We start from the raw sequence: 19,502 nt of genomic DNA on the forward strand, positions 1-19,502 counted from the left end.
GCACAGGAGACTGCTTTCCGCCCGGGCGGCATGGTCACTCCAGCTCCATCTCTTCCTATCACTGAACGCCCAGTCTTCCAGCAAGGCCAGAACCCTGCTGCCAGCCTTGCAGGGAAACGTGGAGCATGCTGCTGCTTTTAACATTTACTTAAAGGACTTTTTTTTTAAAGGAGCTATTTATCAAGCTCTCTTTGCCTCCACCCCCCCAACCCCCCACCCCCGCCTTGCTTGTCTGGTTAGTATCCCCCTGCCCGTCAAACTGAAGAGGGCGAAAGAATAGGGGGGAAACAAATGACAATATAGCAGTCTCTTCATCTTGGTTTCCCCCCATCAGCCTTCGACCCACAGCTCTTGAATGTAACTCCAGAAGAGGCAGGTACATATTCAGGTGCCTTGGGGTGGGTGGGTGCTACGCTTCCCCTCACACCAATTGCTCTAGTTCCATCCCCTGGAGATGGAAAAGAATAAACAGGGAGAGAAATCATGTTTCAGTGTCTGTCTCCTGTCTTCCCTGCCCCACACTCCCAATTCATCCAAGAGCATGACTGCCAAATGGTTCACGGTCGCTGGGTACTGGTTAAGTTTTGTAACTGTGTTAGACACCGCAGAGGGCTTCCGACCTTAGGGATTGTAATAGGTTAGAGGTTTGTAAGTGAAAACTCAATTACTGTGTATAACTCGATGAATCAGCCATGTTACACAGTATTAGAGATCGGCAAACTTCCCGTGTCTGTTGAGAAGCTGGAAACAGCACTTTGTGGCAAGAAGGATGACAAACAGATGTCACGTTGACATTTATGGCTGGGTAGCTTTATTGAGGTCGGGCCCTCTGCCATTAGTGTTCAGTGCGTCATGCGGGAATGACCTGACGAGCAGCAGACGTGAAGAAAGCAAAAAGCCACCAGGAAGACAAGAACACGAAAAAAAAACCCCAAAGTGGACGCCAGAAGAGGCTCCGGTGGCTGCTCTGGAGTGTGGAGTAGCTGAAGCAAATGGTAGAAACAATGAAGTCAAAGGACTGGACACAAGATTTCAATAGGCAGCTCATGAAGACACAGTAAAGTAGTCTGACAATGCACAGAGACCTGGAGTCAGAAAACCAAAACAAAAGTGGGCGCTCAGCAGGTATTAAGCTGAAAGGACAGATGAGAAAATTCCAGCCTCAGGTGGCAATATTGAAAGATTCTATGAGCAAAATATCGAACGATGCAAAAAGCATTACAAGCAGATCAAGGAAAAAGAAAGCTGGAGGCATGCCTAGGTCACTGTACCCAAAAGAACTGGTTGACATCTGTGTTAGTCTGGGTAGACTAGAGAAATAAATTCATCTAGTCTGGGTAGACTCGAGGCATAAATTCATATGTGGATAAGAAAGAGCTTTATATACAAGTCCAATTGAATATTGAGAAAACATCCCAGCCCAGTCCGGATCAAGTCCATAAGTCCGACATTAGCCCATATATCTGATACTGAATTCCTCTTTAGACTCACGAAACACAAGCAATGATGGTGAATGCAGGCCATCACAGGCCAGTGGGTGGAAAGTCTTGTGGATCTAGTGGCAATAGAGGAATCTCAGTGCTGGCAGGGGTCTCCACGTGGCTCCTTCAGCTCCAGGGCTCTATCGTAGCTCTATGTGTCTTGTCAGCAAGCATGTCTCACAAGTAGTGGGTGTGTGTTCTGCTTCCAGCGAGCTATTTATCTCCTTGGAACCTCCAAATGAGGTCAAGCTGTGACCTGATTGACAGGCAAAACTCCACCCCTTCACTCCTAAGTCTCAAATTGACGACATTATATAACTAACACAGCATTCAACCATTCCCAGAGGTGGTATATGATCAGAACTCATGGTGCTATTTGTAGAAGGTTATGGAGGCAGAGAGAGACCAGAATCGATCTGCAGAGTACCTACTCAGGCAAAGCCTCTGGCAGATCCCTGTGGCCACAGTTGAGGGCAGCCTTGCTCTCTGACAGAGATGATGGTACCTTCATTATGGGGGATGGAACTGGGGTATAATATGATACCTGGTCAGTTGACCTCCCTCTCGACCCCTCCTGAATTTGCTCTAGGTTTAAATATTTCTCACTTGTTCCTCAACAGAATAGTTTTCTGTGGCTTATTTTAATTTTGCTGGCTGTCTCTTCTTTATTTCCCTCCCCCGCCCGCTTCTGTTTTGATTTTTATTGTGTGTGTTATTTTTCCCAGTTTATGAAGCACAGAAGTGACTGTGTAGAGACAATAACAAATGGAATAACTTTTTGGGGGTGGGGAATGTGCTGTAGGTGGGGGGAGGTACACAAGAGCTGATTGTGATGATGTATGTATAACTCTTTTTAAAGGCAACTGAACTATAGAAGTGTATGCTATGGCGTGGAGCAGGGAACCAGTAGGGAGGTCTGAGGGGCCTGCCCCAATCCCAACTACATGGATAGCCGCCCCATGCCCCAGAAGAATTTACTTCAGAGGACACACTGAAGCTACAGCTCAGGGAGAGGGACATGTCTGATCAGAGCACGTGGGAGCAAATGAAGGGGGAGGAAGAGAGAATGGAACGCATCCTGGTCCACCAAGCGTTGAGGACAATATCCCTGCTTAGAGCAGCCAAAGCACAGAGAGGACCATATGGCCAGCCCCACTATGAGGCACAACATCCCTCACTGACCCCCCTCACTGACCCATAGTGCTACAGGGTACAACACTGGAGACACAGTGTGGGAATCACACCCAATCTGACCCCACCACACTGAGACAAAATACTAAGGGCATGCAACAGAACAGCAAAGAGAGCAGAGCAAGGAAGTCCCAAGGGAGTACCAAAAATAGACTTTGGGGACAGGGCGTGGCATGGTGCCCCATCAGACTCGAACAGAAAACACTCCTAAAGGTTGACAAACAGACCTTGAACTATATACAAGCTTTTCTCTTTTTTCCCCATTGGTTTTCTAGTTGTTATTGTTTTGTTGCTTTGTTTTGCTCTGTCTTGTTGTTTTGTGCATATTATTATCTCTGCAGGCCTATCTAGATAAGACAGGCGGGATAAACAATCTGGAGGAGAAAACAATGAGACAGATGGTTCTGGGGGGACATGGTAGAGGAGGGGTGGGGGAAAGGCAGTGGTGTTAACCAACTCAGGGACAAGGGAACAACAAGTGATCCAAATCAGTGGCAATGAGGGTGTAAGAGGCCTGGTAGGATTGATCAAGGGCACTGTAACGGAAAGGAATTACTGAAACCCAAATGAAGGCTGAGAATGATAGTGGGACAAGAGGAAAGTAAAAGGAAATAGAGGAAAGAACTAGGTGGCAAAGGGTATTTATAAAGGTCTAAATACAGGCATGTACATATGTAAATATATTTATATATGATGGAGAAATAGGTCTATGTGCATATATAGGCTTAGTATTAAGGCAACAGATGGACACTGGGCCTCTACTCAAGAACTCCCTCAATGCAAGAACACTTTGTTCTATTAACCTGGCATTCCATGATGCTCATTTTCCCGACAGGATTGCTGAAGACAAAGCAGGTGCATAAGCAACTGTGGTGAAGAAAGCTAATGGTGTCCAGTTATCAAAAGATATAACATTGGGGGGGGGTCTTAAAGGCTTGAAGGTAAGCAAGTGGCCATCTAGCTGAGAAGCAACACAGCCCACATGGAAAAAGCACACCAGCCTCTGTGATCACGAGGTGTCGAAGGGATCAGATAGCAGGCATCAAAGAACAAAAAAAAATCTTATCATTGTAAATGAGGGGGAGTGCAGATTAGGGACCCAAGGCCCATCTGTAGGCAACTGGACGTTCCCTTACAGAAGGGCCATGGGGAGGAGACGAGCCAGTCAGGGTGCAGTGTAGCACCTATGAAACATACAACTTTCCTCTAGTTCTTAAATTCTTCTCCCACCTTCCCTCCACCTTCATGATCCCAATTCTACCTTACAAATCCGGCTAGACCAGAGGATGTGCACTGGTACAGATAGGAACTGGAAACAGGGAATCCAGGACAGATGATCCCTTCAGGACCAGTGGTGTGAGTAGCAATACTGGGAGGGTGGAGGTAGAAAGGGGTAGAAAGGGGGAACCAATTACAAGGATCTACATGTGACCTCCTCCCGCAGGGGTAGACAACAGAAAAGTGGGTGAAAGGAGATGTCGGACAGTGTAAGATATGACAAAATAATATTTTATAAATTATCAAGGGTCCATGAGGGAGGGAGGGGAAAAATGAGGAGCTGATACCAGGGGCCCAAGTGGAAAGGGAATGTTTTGAGAATGATGAGGGCAATACATGCACAAAGGTGCCTGACACAATGGATCGGTGGATGGATGGATGGTGATAATAATTGTATGATAAAATGATAACAAAGGAAAGAATGAAGGCAAAAACAAAAGCCCTCAAAACTAAATTCACTACCATTGAGTCTATTCCACCTCATAGTAATCCTGCATAATACTGCTATATATATATATATCGTGAGAGAGGCTTGTTAGGTACAGCTGAGTTGGTTCCAAATCATAGCAACCCTATGGATAACAGACCAAATCACTGCCCGATTCTGTGCCATCCTCACAATTATGGTTAAATCCCATGGATGAAGCCATTGGGTCAATCCATCTGTAAAAGGTTGTCCTTTTTTGTCTTCCTCCCTCTCCCAATTATAGCAAGCATGATGTCCTTTTGCAGGAGTGGTTCTCAACCTTCCTAATGCCATGACCCTTTAATATAGCTCCTCATGTTGTGGTGAGCCCCCCCTCAACCATAAAATGATTTTTTAAACCTTCTTTCCTCTTCAAACAACTGTTCGCCCATAAAATTATTTTCATTGCTACTTCATAACTGTCATCTTACTACTGTTATGAATCGTTATGTACATATCTGATATGCAGGATGGATTTTCATGGTTCCAAATTCAACATAATTAAACTTAATTAAAGCATAGTGATTAATCACAAAACAATAAAAAAGAGAAGTGTATGATATGTGGATTTTATATCAATAAAAATTATTGGGGGGGGGAATGAACTCGGGTTCGGAAGAATCTCCAGATGCACTGAAGGCATTAGCAAAATCAAGAATCCTGGGGTTTGTGGAAAATCAAATCAAATGTATCAGCAACTGAGGAAGCACTGGAAGCACTAATTTGGAAGACAGCTACGTGGCCAACACACTGGAAAAGATTCATCTCTGCATGCATTCGGAAGAAACGGTGACCCAATAGGGTGGGAGAAATTATTGAATTAATATCACACGCAAGTAAAATCTTGCCGTAACTCCCTCAGCAAATGATTGCAGGAGTATGTTGACGGGGAGCTGCCAGAAATTCAAGCTGGATACAGAAGATGATGAGGAACAAGGGACGTGATTGCTGGCGTTAGATCGTGGCAGAAAGCGGAGTACCAGAAAGATGTCTTCTTGTGCGTTATCAACTACGCAAGTGCACTGGACTGTGTGGATCGTAATAAACCATTAACCGTTGAGAAGAGAGGCAAGCCCAGAACGCTTCGTTATGTTTATGCAGAATTTGTACACGGACCAAGAGGCAGTCACTCGAATAGAACAAGAGGACACTGCGTGGTTTTAAATCAGGAAAGGTGTGTCAGGGCTGTATCCTTTCATGGTGCTTATTCAGCCTGTATCCTGAGCCAATAATCCGAGAACCTGGATGCTATGAAGAAGAACGCAGTGTCAGGATTGGAAGACAGCCTGCAGTGTGCAGGTGACACAACCTTGTGTCGCCCTCACTTCCATCTGCTGAAAGTGAGGAGGACTTGATGCACTAGCTGCTGAAGATCAAGGATTGCAGCCTTTGCTAAGGCTTACAACTCAGTGTAAAGAAGACCCAAGCCCTCACACCGGGATCAATAAATAGCATCCTGATCAAAGGAGAAAAGATTGGCGTTGTCAAGTATTTCCTCTTGCTTGGATCCACAACGTGGAGAAATCAAATGGCGTGTTGCATTGGGCAATATGCTGCAGAAGGCTTCTTTAAAGTGTCGGAGAGCAAGGATGTGTCTTTGAGGAATAAGGACTAAGGCCATGGTGTTTTCAGTCGCCTCATCTGCATGTGAACGTTGGGCATCGAATAAGGAAGACTGAAGAAGAATCCATGCCCTTGAATTATGGTGTGGAGGGTTAGGGTCCCTTTTTTCGCATGATAAATTATCTTTACTTTTAAGTGATGATGGATACTTTAAATAATGACATAGAACGATTTCTTGAATTCCACCATCTAGAAGTTTTTACTAAGAGAAATTAAAAGCAGCCCGAAAATTTATATGGAAATGATTCTTTTCAGGTTGGCGGCTGCTTCTTAGAAGTTACAAAATAACCGGTGACTATTTTTCCATCGCTAAAGCCTGTGATTGCCGAGAGAAGTTTAGAGAAATAAACTATTGAACCCATTTCTATCGTCGAGGAATTGGTGTTTTGCTCCCGGAGGTGGGGGAGGGGAGTCATTATTGTTATGTAAGTTGTTTCAGCTAAAAAGCAATAGGAGGAATATAATACATTAGGGTGAGTCAAACAATATTGCTCCTTGGAGTTTGGTTTTTCCAGGCACGGGTTTATTCCAGACAGATCAGTGGACAGGTGCAGAGGGGTTCTCTCAGTAATACACATCTTCATTTTGTTGCGTAGTGGGGGGCGGGAGAGATGCAAATAAAAAGGTCCAATGAGAACCATGCTTCCCAGGAGATCTGCTGGGTCAGTCCAATTCAGGGCCGAGGGTCAGCGCAGGAGGTTATGGACACAGTTGGGGTGAGGCTGGGGGACTTAAGACAGTAATCTTGATAGGATTTCCCAGGAGACACATGAGGCTTATTAGAAAGAAGCTTAAAGTGTAAGGAAAATTGATAACTTGTGTTGGCAAAGGAGTTTTCCCATCACGATAATGTATCTGTTCATTCTTTGAAGGCCGCAGGAAATTTCACTGGGAAACCTTACCCCATCTGTGAGAGTTAGGTTGATTTTGGCCAACCTGGCCAATGGGAACATGTGGGATTAATCAGGTTGCAGTTTGATTGGAGGGCAAAGAGATAAATGGCTCTGCAAGGACCACCCCCTCTCTCTTGCTCTCTGGTTATCAGAGCGTCCTGGAGCGTGCTGCTGCTTTGGCTAGTTCTCTGCCTCAACCTCTGAGCTACACTACCCTTGGGTCAGGCCAACCTGCGGATCATGTAGCTAGAGCTTGAGGCTCCTTCTAAACGTGCTTCGCCACGCTGTTGGTACATTCATTGCTTGAGCTTGAGGCTGGTGGATCCTGTCGCCTTGCATTGCTTGAGTTCTACATCCTATCTGGGCCTGCTTCACTGAGCTCCTGAACTGCTGACTGCTGCTGACCACCCTGTGGGTAGACTCTGCTGTCTGCTTCCTTGACCTTGGGCGCAGCAACCCATGTGAGTTGACGGACTTCCGGTATATTAAACTGTTCCACGGAAGTGAGTTGAACTGAGCCCTCGGTACTGCTGTGTGGACTAATTAGCTGTTACATTCCTTCCCGCTGTATGAATCTCTATCTATCGATCTATCTATCTATCTATCTATCTATCTATCTATCTATCTATCTATCTATCTAATCACGAGTGTCCTGGTTTCATTCTCGGCAGAAGCCTGCCTAACCCACCATCCATCCTGAAGCCCTGACCTTGCCCCTTCAGATGCTGACCTTGTGGATAGCAGCCCAATGCAATGTTCATTCCTCAAACTCAAAGACTGTGGACAAGGAACAGAATTGAGTCCCCTCAAGGATGCCCAGACAGCCACTTTGACGTGGTGTCAATCACAGTGCCGAGTGGTTCAGGGAAAGAAAGGTCAGAGAGACGGAGACACCGTCTCCAAAGGTGTAGAAGCCTAGGTGGGACCTCGGTTGAGGATCAGTAGCTCCACGGTTTGATATTTTTATTAAATGGGGGTTTTTAAGATTTTGTACCAATTCATTCCCACTTACTCTCATGTGCCCATTAAATGTGTAAGACCGGCTAGGTCGAAAGATGACTTCTTTGGGTAAGCTCAAATTCTTGCAAAGAAACGAGGTTCGCTCGTCTTCAGAAAGTAAAGGAACCTACCATAGAGACAGAACTTGATACCTTTTCATAAGCAGATGAGGGGGCTTGAAAAATTAAAAGGTAAGTCCATTTCCCCACAAACTTGTTGAAGCCCAATCTTATATAATTAACTTGGCTCAAGCTTCATATTCTGTGAGAGCACATGGAAAATGACCAGCTAGGCATCAGTCATTTCATTCTCCCTTATCCAGCTGGACTGTAATTTGCATGGATTCTTGGTCAGAGGGCAGAGGTCAAGGTCAGGAGGTTATCCAGGTCTTCGTCCTCATGCTGTGGGAGGTAGGTCTCTGAAGGGCCATCATCTTCCCCTGGGTCTCCAGCTTGTCAGTGCTCCGTTGCTGGAGGATCTGAGTTGTAGCTTCTTTGACCTTGAGCCCTTTTGCCCTCTGCGGGTGGTACGTTATGCTGCGCTGCTTTGGCCAGCTTCTGCCACTAGCTCTTTGGCTTGTGGGCCTTGGACACCATCTGAGGGGGCACGTCTCCACCTGCAGCAGCCTCTGGATGCCTGGTGTCAACGTAGCCACCGTGGCTGTGGCGCCAACTCGTTCTCTTCCATTTCCATGGCTCGGGAGGATCTGTTTGTTTATTCCCTTACCCACTGCAGGGCATCTGTGTTGTTTTGGTGTTTGGGGTGATCATGAATGAGAAAATTACAAATATTTGTGTACAAGTCTCTTGTAATGGACGAAGCTTCAATTTACCTTGGGTAAATACCATCTGAACTTTTTTAAAAAAATCATTTTATGGGGGGCTCGTACAATGCTTTATCACAATCTATCCATCCATCCATTGTGTCAAGCACATTTGTACATTTGTTGCCATCATCATTCTCAAAACATTTTCTTTCTACTTGAGTCCTTGGTATCAGCTCATTTTCCCCCCTCCCTCTTCTATCCCCCCTTCCTCATGAACCCTTAATAATTCATAAATTCTTATTTTTTCATGTCTTACACTGACCAATGTCTCCCTTCACCCACTTTTCTGTTGTCTGTCCCCCTGGGAGGGGGTTATATGTAGATCATTGTGATCTGTTCCCCCTTTCTCCCCCACTCCTTCCCCTTACCCTCCTGGTATGGCTACTCTCAATATTGGTCCTGAGAAATTTATCTGTCCTGTGTTCCCTGTGTTTCCAGTTCTTATCTGTACCCATGTACATGTTCTGGTCTAGCCAGATTTGTAAGGTAGAATTGGGATCATGATAGTGGGGGTGGGGGGGAAGCATTAAATAATTAGAGGAAAATTGTATGTTTCTTTTTTTTTTGTAATCAGACTTTTATGAAGAAAAGGGAAGTTTCAGGTATTCACAGGAAATCCCAAAAGACAGGAGGGGTGAGGGGAGAAGGAGAGGGAGAGGGAGAGGGAGAGGGAGAGGGAGAGGGAGAGGGAGAGGGAGAGAGAGAGAGAGAGAGAGAGAGAGAGAGAGAGAGAGAGAGAGAGAGAGAGAGAAAGAGAAAGAGAAGAGAGAGGAGAGAGAGGAGAGAGAGGAGAGGGGGAGAGAGAGAGAGAGAGAGAGAGAGAGAGAGAGAGAGAGAGAGAGAGAGAGAGAGAGAGAAAGAGAAGAGAGGAGAGAGGAGAGAGGAGAGAGGAGAGAGAGGGAGGGGGGAGAGGGAGAGGGAGCGAAAATTGTATGTTCCATCGGTGTGCTGCACTGCACCCTGACAGGCTCATCTCCCCCCTGCGCCCGACCCTCCTGTCAGGGGATGTCAAATTGCCTACGAACCAGCTTAACTTCTAAAGAAACTGTTGAACTCAGATTTCTCTGTCTATGCTACTTTGGAGCGGTTCAAACCCACCAGCTGCTCCTCAGGAGGAAGATGAGGCTTTTTGCTCTTGTAAAGTTTTATAGCCTCAGAAACCCAGCAGGACAGTTCCACCCTGCCCTGTAGGGTCAGAATTGCCTACATGGCAGTGGTTCTCCCTGGGAGTGGTTGGTGGGTTTGAACTGCTGACCTTGTGGATAGCAGCCCAATGCAAAACCCACTAAGCCACCAGGGCTCTCCACTATGTGGTTGTTTAGTTCTAAAAGATGTTTTCAGGAGAAAGATGGGATTTTCTACTCATGCAAAGAATTGCAATCTTGGAAGCTGACAGGACCAGTTCTACCCTGTCCCATAGGATCGCGATGAGTCAGAATCCACTGCAGGGCAGTGAGTTCGTGAGTCGACAGCCATTGAACAAGCCCTGCTGGCTCCGTGGCTAAACACCCGGCTGCTAACTGAAAGGTCATTGCTTCAAACCAGACACTCTGCAAGAGAAAGATGTGGCTGTCCGCTTCGGTAAAGATAACACCCTTGGGGACACGATGGGACAGGCCTTACAGGGCCGCTGTGAGTCATAGTGAACTTGACTGTAAGGAGAACGGGTGCAGTGGGATCTCAAAACCGTCCTGGAAGAAGCACAACAAGATAGCCCTCTGAAGTGAGGGGACAAGACTTCGTCTCCCAGGGGCATGGACAACAGAAAGGGGGACAGCGGACCATATAACATATGAAAATAGAAATAACTTATAAATTACCAAGGGTGCACGAGTGGGAGGGGAAAAAAGAGGAGCTGATACCAAGGGCTCAAGTAGAAAGGAGATGTTTTGGAAACGATGATGGCAACATGATGTGTTTGATACAATGGATTGTTATCAGAGCTGTAAAAAAAGATTTCGTCTCACATGCTTTAAATATGCGATCAGAAAGAGAAGGCCATTCCTTGGAGAAGGATTGCATGCTTGGTCCAGCAGAGAAAGAGAGTGAACCTCAGCGAGATGAATTGACACAATGGCTGCCGCCACGGGCTCAAACTTGGTAACAGTTGTCAGGAGTCGCGATTCAAAACTTGGTTTGCACATAGATATCCAGTTGTTCCCCAAACGAGGTGTCTACCTTTCAACCAGCGAATAGACGGACTTCTAAAATAAACAGTATCACCTGGGAGGAATGCGCTCCCTGCACTCAGCAACTCTCTGAGGCCCAACAAGAGGAGAAGGCGAGGGGGCATGGGAAGCTAAATGGACAGAAACAGAGCAAACAGAATGGAAATCATGAAATTGCTGGCATGCTGTGAAAACTGTAACCAACGGCACAGAATAACTTGTACAAAAATTGTTAAAGGGGTAAAGTAGTTTATTGTGCCCACCTGGCTGATAAACACATGTGGGGTTAATTGAAGGGCAGAGAGATAAATGGCTTGGTGAGCCTCACCTTTCTAGTTCTCAGGTCTCTTGCTTTCTGATGGTCGGACTAGGGTACAGCTGCCTTAGTCAGTTCCCTGCTTTACCTAACAAGGTTCACTTCCTGCAGGACATCCCAAAGAGAAGCCACATGGACCTACCCTGATGCAGCCCTGGGTGCTGGAGCAGCTGTGTGGAGACACCTGCCAGTGCTGAGATGCTTACACGCTCACTGATTCAGTTTTCTTCCTGCAGTCGGCATCATAGTGTGTGTTTTGTGAGGTGGAAGAGGACTGTGTAGATTGGTGTTGGACATATGGGTTAATGGGCTAATGTTGGACTTGTGGGCTTGGGCAGCACTGGGTTGGGATGTTTTCTTGATGTGCACTTACCCTTTATATAAAACTCTCTCTTATACATGAGTTTCTGTGGATTTGTTTCTCTAAAGTACCCAGACTAATATAAGGGGCAACTTATTTGCTGTAGAAATGTTTCCCTAAAATACAATATAGCACTTAAAAAATCAGGGGTCAAAAATTTTTAAAAATCAGGTGTCTATGTATATGTGGGCTCAGTTGTCTTCCATTGATCTATTTGCTTGTTTTATGCCGACATCACACTGTCTTGAGTACCCGTGGCTTTGCAGTCAGAGCAACCCCAGCTGGGTTCTTCTTCAACTTTGGACTACTCTTTGGCTATACTTTGCATTTTCATATGAACTTCAGCATCAACTAGAAATAAAAAAACAATCTCCTGGGACTATGATTGGGATCCTGTTGAATCTACAGACCAATCTGGGGAGAATTGACCACTGCAAAATGACGTGTCTACAATATGCTATTGGACCTATTTCCTAAAAAGAGCACAAGGATGGGGGCAAAGAAATGACTCCAGATGGTAAAGCAATAATGATACCGATGGGTGTTTTTGTAACACTGCTATGTATAGATTCTGATAAGATATAGACCTTAAGCTTTAGAGGAAGCACTAAAAGTGGCTCAAAATATGAGTGAAAAAAAGAAGAAGAAAATGATTAGGGCAAAGAATGTACAGATGTGCTTTATACAATTGATATATGTATATGTATGGATTGTGATAAGAGTTATATGAGCCCCTAATAAAATGTTAAAAAAATATGAGTGAAAAATAATTAAAGGAGTGTAAGTGCATCATTAGAAAAATATTCACTCCCTGCAGAAGAAAGCAATAAAGGGGGAATCGAGGACCAAAAAAGACACACACTACATGAAAACAAAGGGTAAAATAGCAAATGTAAATCTAACCTCATCAATAATATATTATGTGTGAATGATTTAAACATCCCAACCCAAAAGGCAGAAACTGTCAGGCCAGATTTAGAATAAGCCAAGATCCAAGCACCTGCTATCTACAGGAGATGTACTTGAGGTTCAAAGACACAGATTGAAAGTAAGAGGATGGAGAAAGATATGTAATGTAAACAGTAGCCACAAGAAAGCTGGAGCAGCTACACGAATATCAGACGAATTAGACTTTGCAAGTGTGTTCATGGAGATTAAAAGGGGAGCTTTTATAATGACAAAATGGACTATCCAACAAGAATACAACTATATATATATATATATATATATGCATCAAACAACCAAGTGCAAAAAACCCCCCTCATGAAGCACAAACTAGCAACAATGTAGAGAAAAATAGACGACTCAGCAATAACAGGTGGAGACTGAGCTACCCACTTTTGATACTGGATAGAACAACTAGGCAGAGGATCCTCGTGGAAATGGAAGACCCGAACAACACCCAAGAGCCCAAAGCTGCAGGGCTTCCCTTTGAGATGACGAAAAGGCTGGGCCTCGTCAACTGTTGAATCCATGATGAATGACAAGTATTTTTCTCACGTGCCACTTTTTGTCTCTACCATTGACTGTGACAGAGACGGCGTGAGAGGGCAGCGGCTGCTTTCCTACAGCGGTGGTGGGAGTGGGCAATGATGCAGGCCCTATAAAGGGCAGCTTTACAAGCTCGCTCAAGAATACTAACACCTGAACCCAGAACCTCACTTCTATAATTTTATTTCTCAGATCAACATCTACACATATGCAGGATGTAAAAGGGGATTCGTTGCACCATCGATAACAGCTGGCATTTAGGTAGCTGACTGTGTGCCACAGACTGTTCTAAGAAGACTACTGCAACCCTGGGAGGGAGTAAGCACACAGTGGGTGCGATTGCCATGCCATTGCAGCACTGAGGAACCAGACACAGAGAGGTCGTGTAACTTGCCTGGAAACACACAGCCTGTAGGAAGTAGATCCAGGCTTCAAACTTAGGCAGGTTGGTTCTCAAGTCCATAATCTTCACCACTACTCTATACGGTGCTCATCATCGCCCACGGAACGGAAACAGCCTGAATGGCCTTCTGTAGGGAATTCTAAATAAATTGTGTACATTTTTTATAGGCAGCTATAAAAAAAGCCAAGGTCACTAAAAAAACAAAACAAGGTCACTAAAAAAACCAAGGTCACTAAAAAAACAAAACAATGTCCAAATATGAAAATATCTCTAAGATATATTAACAACACATAGGATTGTGTATGTATTACACCACAAGGGTGTAGAGAGCGGAGGAATGATAATAGCTATCTACATCTCTGATTTGCATAAATACAGGGAATTTACATAAAGATGCATGATAAAGCAATCATAGTGGCTCTTTTGAGGGGGTGTAGAAATGGGACATATCGGAGACGGGTGTGGATGTGAATCACAGGAATGAATGGCCTTGTGTGTGTGTGTGTGTGTATTCGTAGGGTTCGCCAGAGAACTAGAACCAGGACCAATAAGATCCCGAGCTACAGGTTGGGGAGAATGGGGGGCTAATAACAATGAGTACAAGAAAGAAGAAAATGTTCTGAGATTGGGGGTGGTGATGGTGTTACTACTCTTGAAATGACTGAACTGTTGAATGATGTGTGGATCATGCGCTAATAAACCCACTTATTAAAAAAAATATCTCTAGGTACAGATTAATGGAGGTGAAGAGATGTTAAGGAGTTGGTTCATGAAACAGTGGGGCTGACAAACCCCAGACCTACAGAGGAGGCCACAGGATGGGAACTCTGGCTGGTGTGAGTGTGGAATTGGTGGCTGTGTGGGCAGTGGGCTGGAAACCACAGCTGGTGTCTGTGTGAATCCGGAGGGAGAACTGCTCTCAGGACCTGTGTGTGCTCTTAAGAGCTCCCACGGAGGCCCATTATCCTGGGTGACCTCCTTTACTTAGATTATCCCTGTTTATCACCGCAGCCAAACACTTCCCCAGCCGTGTCCAGACCAAGCATGTGTGACCAAGCAGCTGGGAAACCTAGCTTAACCTTGTTGATGCATAAAATTAAACCATCGTACCTATTAAGAAATTCAATGGGAAAATTTTTTTCACGATGTTTTAATAGAATTCTTACAAAATTTTAATTGGTGTGGATCAAATGTGTCGTGGTATATCGTTTCCCACTTGATGGGAGAAGGCTCTGTGGAGCGGACGGGATTTCCAGCAACTAAGAAGACAGCTGGCGCGGGGACCAGGCAGCTGGTGCCAGGATGCAGGTGGAGGCTGAGTCAAAGCAAGTCTGTGGACGTCCACTAGAGGGAGTCGGTGTGAACCGTTCTGGCTTTGAACTCTGAGTTCTTGATGGTTGTTGCTAGGTTGGGCGGCTGCAGAAAGGGTTCAAATAGCAAAACATGGGAAAGAGGGCGGTGAAGTTGGCCCCCTCCCACTTCATCCTCTATGTCTAAAGCAGCTGACTGGAGAATCTGGGCCACTGGGCATGGAGGTGAGGTGAGGTTTTTCCTGGTGAAGTCCCCCTCACTGCAGGGCAAGATGTCCGCAGAGTGGTCTGCCTGCCCAGCCCAGTTCTGCAGCTCTGTGCTCCCACTTTTGTCCCGACGGCCACACTGCACCCTCCTCTTCCCATACACACAAAGCCGTTACTATTATCTACTTGGTCTTTATTTTAATTCTCATAACTAAGGCCCAGAGAGGTTCAGAGACTTGGTCTTAGTTGCAGATCGAAACCTTAGAGCCCTGACGTCCTGCAGCGACTCCATAGATACCGCCCGTCCCTCCTCAACTCTTCCTCCACCTGCTTAGTCCTCAAGCCATCCAGCCCCCTCGCCTGTCCTATCTCTGAGCCATGGTGGCCGCAGTAGCAAGAAAGGCTGTTTTATAAAGTGTCCATTGTGGGGAGCCCTGCTGGTATCGTAGTTATGCAGTTTGGACTTCCCTGCTGCTCCTTGGGAGCGAGATAAGGCTTTCTACTCCCATGAAGAAATACCGTCCGGAAACTTACGGGTCCCGGACCGGGTCCTATAGGGTGTAGCTGTGAGTTACAGTGGATGGGATGGCAGTGAATTTGGGATTGGGGGTTTTGGTAAATCAGATCACTTCTTTTTCACACACCAAACCAGAACCAAACCCACTGCCATCGAGTCGACAGGGAAGAACTGTCCCTATGGGTTTCCGAGACTGCAACTCGCTACAAGGGGAGTAAACAGCCTCCCCTTTCTCCCAAAGAGTGCCTGGTGGTTTCGAACTGCGGCCCCTGCCGCTCGCAGTCCAACTCGTAAGCATTGTGCCATCAGGGCTCCTTCACTCACATTCTCCCTTAAAAAAATCAGAGTGAAAACCCAAAGCCTATCTGTAGGCCACTGGACATCCCTTACAGAAGGGTCTGGGAGGAGACGAGCCAGTCAGGGTGCAGTATAGCACTGATGAAACATACAACCTTCCTCTAGTTCTTTAATGCTTCCACCACCACCCACTATCATGACCCCAATTCTAACTCACAGATCTGGCCAGACCAGAGCATGTACACTGGTACAGATAAGAGCTGGAAGCACCGGAAATTTAGGACAGATGAACCCCTCAGGACCAATAATGAGAGTAACGATACCAGGAGGGTAAGGAAAAGGTGGGGGAGAAAGGGGAAACTGACCACAATGTATATTAAATCTACATATAACCCCACTCCATGAGGGACAGACAATGAAAATGTGGGTGAAGGGAGATGTTGGACAGTGAAAGACATAAAAAAACAATAATAATTTGTAAATTATCAAAGGTTCAGGAGAAGGGAGGGAAAAAATGAGTTGCTGATACCAAGGGGTCAAGTAGAAAGCAAATGTTTTGAGAATGATGATGGCAACAAATATACAAATGTGCTTGACACAATGAATGCATGGATGGATGGATGGATGGATGGATGGATGGATGGATTGTGATAAGAGTTGTATGATCCCCCCAAAAATGATTTTTTTTAAATCCTCCAAGGTCTCCCCATTGCCTTGCGGAGAAACTTTTGTGTGCAGGTCAAGGTCATTTCTTAACTGACCCCAGCAACCTGCAGGCAGGGCCCCTTGCCCCTCCTCTCTCTCAAGGGCCACCAAACTTGCTGTTTGCAGAATGGCCTTAGCCTGTCGCTGTGTCTCCACGGCCAGAGAGGGACTCTCTCCTTCTGGGCACATTTGATGCCTACAGCCATTAAGACACAAGCTCGGCTCCCGGCTTCTTCAGAAAGCTCCCCGAATCTCATTCTAGGTTATATCTTTCTCACGATGTTATATCCTGAGGTCGTAGCACAACCTCTAGCACCTCACCCCGATCTCCCCCCCTCCCCTTTCCTTACTAAGAAAAGGTTGTCTTGGTCAGCTCCCTCATTAGAAATGGTGACCTGTGTATTTCCTGTGTTGAGGCCAGTGCCTGACACCCAGGAAGTAATCGAGGTTCCTTGAGTGAGTAGAATTCCACCAAACTCCTATGGGAGTTAGGTGGTTGTTATGGCAACCCAGGAGGGAGGTGCCAACGGCTGGAACCGTGGCTGGGGCCTTGGGGTTGTGGAACCAACTGGATTCCTAAAAGACTTTGCCTTGAAGCCTGCGATCTAGGCCTCAGTGGGCTGGGGGACATTGTCCACGCCAAGTGACGGCTGTTCTGCAGTCCGCTCTGTGGGTAGGTGGGCTTGGTGGGTGGGGAAAGGGAAGCCCCAGAGCTTGTTCTCAAGGGCTGCCCCCCCACCACTGATTGGGCCTGCACCCTGCTTCTCCCACCTAGCCCAAGCCACCCGGGGGACCCGGAAAGCAGCCTGCTTCTCAGGGACTGGAGGCAGGCAGGGCCAGGAGGCTAGTGGGAAAGCCAGTGTAGGGATGTTTGAGAGACAGCACCAGTGATTGAGGAAAAGAGCTAAAATGGGGGGGGGGGGGAGGGGGCAGATGGCAGCCTGGTTGTCCTCCGACCAGACTGAACAGAAGCCCTCTTTTGGTCATCACAGAGAGAGACCAAGTCAGGTTCCCAACCCAGGTTCCCCGGAGGAAAGATGTCATCATGACCTGTCACGTACAATTGGTCCCTGTCTTCTGCCCTCACAGCGGCAGCGCCCCGGCGCGGTGAGTGAAGAGAGATTGCTGCTCTGGTCTCTAATGAACTGGAAGGTGAGAAGGGACCATGCTGGGAAGGACACCCAACCCTTGGTGGTAAACAATCCCACCCACCACCCACCTCCCCAAACAGGGTCTGTTCCACCTCTAGGCATCTCCACCCTGGTTCAAGCCAGCGTCTAGGGTTCAGGTCTAATGCAGGTGACAAGCAGAGATCTGCCTTCTGGGTCTTCCCTGCACAACGGCAACAGACTCTGAGCCGCCTTCGCTGTAGGAAGAATGGCTGAATCTCCTACCCATAAGTCTTGCCTTCCTCCACTCTGCGGGCCCAAACCCTGCGGCGGGGGACGTGTCCGACATGGGCAAAGGAAAGCCAGGACGTTCTATTTCTAAGGTTTTGGAAGAAAAGAAAAGAACCTGAGGGGTGGGGTTCCCTAAGGGGTACCCAGAACGGACTCTACCATTATTCCAGAGTCCTCATGTCCCCAAATCAGACACAAATGGGGCTCTAACCTATGCAAGGCAGTAGCACAGAACTCCCTTGTTTCCTGACAATGGGGCCACCTCTAGCTGGTCAGGTCAGAGCAGGGACCAAACTCCATGTCCCAAGCATGACTTGCTTCCCAGGGCCGGCCCTCACCACCACCCCCGACCCCATGGGCATCGAGCAGCGTGGGGCAGTTTGTCCAGCTCTCTCATCGGGTCACGTGCTTCCCTTCTGCAGGAGAGGCTCTGGTCCAGCGGGGATCCAATGAGCAGCAGAAAGAATTGCTTCATCGTGGGCATCTTTTCTGTCCTCAACTCCATCCAGTTCATCATCTTCCAGGTGAAGTACGTCACAAGCTTTGGCTACAAAGAGGACCTCTACAGCATTTTTAAGATGATGCCCTCGGATCAGGAGTCCTGGTCCGTGACCCACATCAAAGCCTTCAGGTCCTTCTTATCCACCATCACCATCATCGTCAGCTGCGTCCTCATCTATTGTGTCTACAGGAATATCTCCGTGGGGTTGCTGGTCTATGCCATCTGGATCGTCCTCTACGAGATCATCAACCTCTCCCTGGTGCTGCTGATGAAGGAGTCCATTAAGAAGATGTTCGAGGAGCTGATGTACATGCACCTGGTCTTCCAAATCATCCGCATGCTCCTGAACCTCTGCTGCCTGCCCTGTGTCATCAAGCAGCTCCTCCTCCTCGCCAAGGACCCCAAGATAGTGAACAAAGCCTGGCGCCGTCGGCACTCCTCTGTCAGCACCATGGACTCCTGGTCCCCAACAGGGCTGCAGCGGCACCACAAGCTAAATTGAAGCGTGTGATGGGTGGGGGCTGGGGGGAACAGTGCTCTTCAACAACGAAGCTCCCCTCCCCCTGCCTGTCTTCTGTTGAGATGGCTTGCTATGGGGTGGGGGGGTTCTGCATTTAGGACAGGTTTGGGTGGGCGGGGGGTCGGTGGCGTTGCTGGCTCCATCCTTGCACCTGTTTGTACATGTATGAGAGAGAGAGAGGCATTTCATTATATGTTACCTGATGCTTCCTTAACTGTCACCTGGTTTGTGCTGTGGCCTTGCTCGCCCCCCCCCCCTCTGTTCTCACTTCCTTTCTCATCTTCCTCGTTGGAATCCCCACTGATACATGATCCCCGGAGACTCCTTTTGGGGAGGGGTCACCCCAGGGAGCTTGCTACACCGATGGAAACTCCCTTCCTCTGTGCTCTGCCCTAGCCACAAGCGACAAGTGAGCCCTCGGAGGTCCCGGGACCACGTTTTCAGTCTTACTCCATGTTCCATCACTTGCCTTTCAGGAGCCCCGGGTGACTGGCTGGTCCTATGGGAGAGCACAGGTGTCTGGGGCCTCACTCTCCCCACCCCAACCT

General features: G+C 47.1%; 1 protein-coding gene across 1 annotated transcript; it reads left to right on the forward strand.

Annotated features, from left to right (window-relative positions):
* The first annotated feature begins 18,381 nt into the window (after positions 1-18,381).
* On the forward strand, positions 18,382-18,936 carry TMEM217B (transmembrane protein 217B). Its single transcript, XM_075554115.1, has one exon. The coding sequence runs from the start codon at positions 18,382-18,384 to the stop codon at positions 18,934-18,936; it is 555 nt and encodes a 184-aa protein (XP_075410230.1).
* The last annotated feature ends 566 nt before the right edge of the window (positions 18,937-19,502 follow it).

This window comes from Tenrec ecaudatus, chromosome 7 (genome assembly GCF_050624435.1).
Source record: "Tenrec ecaudatus isolate mTenEca1 chromosome 7, mTenEca1.hap1, whole genome shotgun sequence".
NCBI classification, from domain to species: domain Eukaryota; kingdom Metazoa; phylum Chordata; class Mammalia; order Afrosoricida; family Tenrecidae; genus Tenrec; species Tenrec ecaudatus.

Excerpts from the sequence above, each read along its gene's own strand:
- TMEM217B (XM_075554115.1), top strand. The coding sequence starts at position 18,382 with ATGAGCAGCAGAAAGAATTGCTTCATCGTGGGCATCTTTTCTGTCCTC.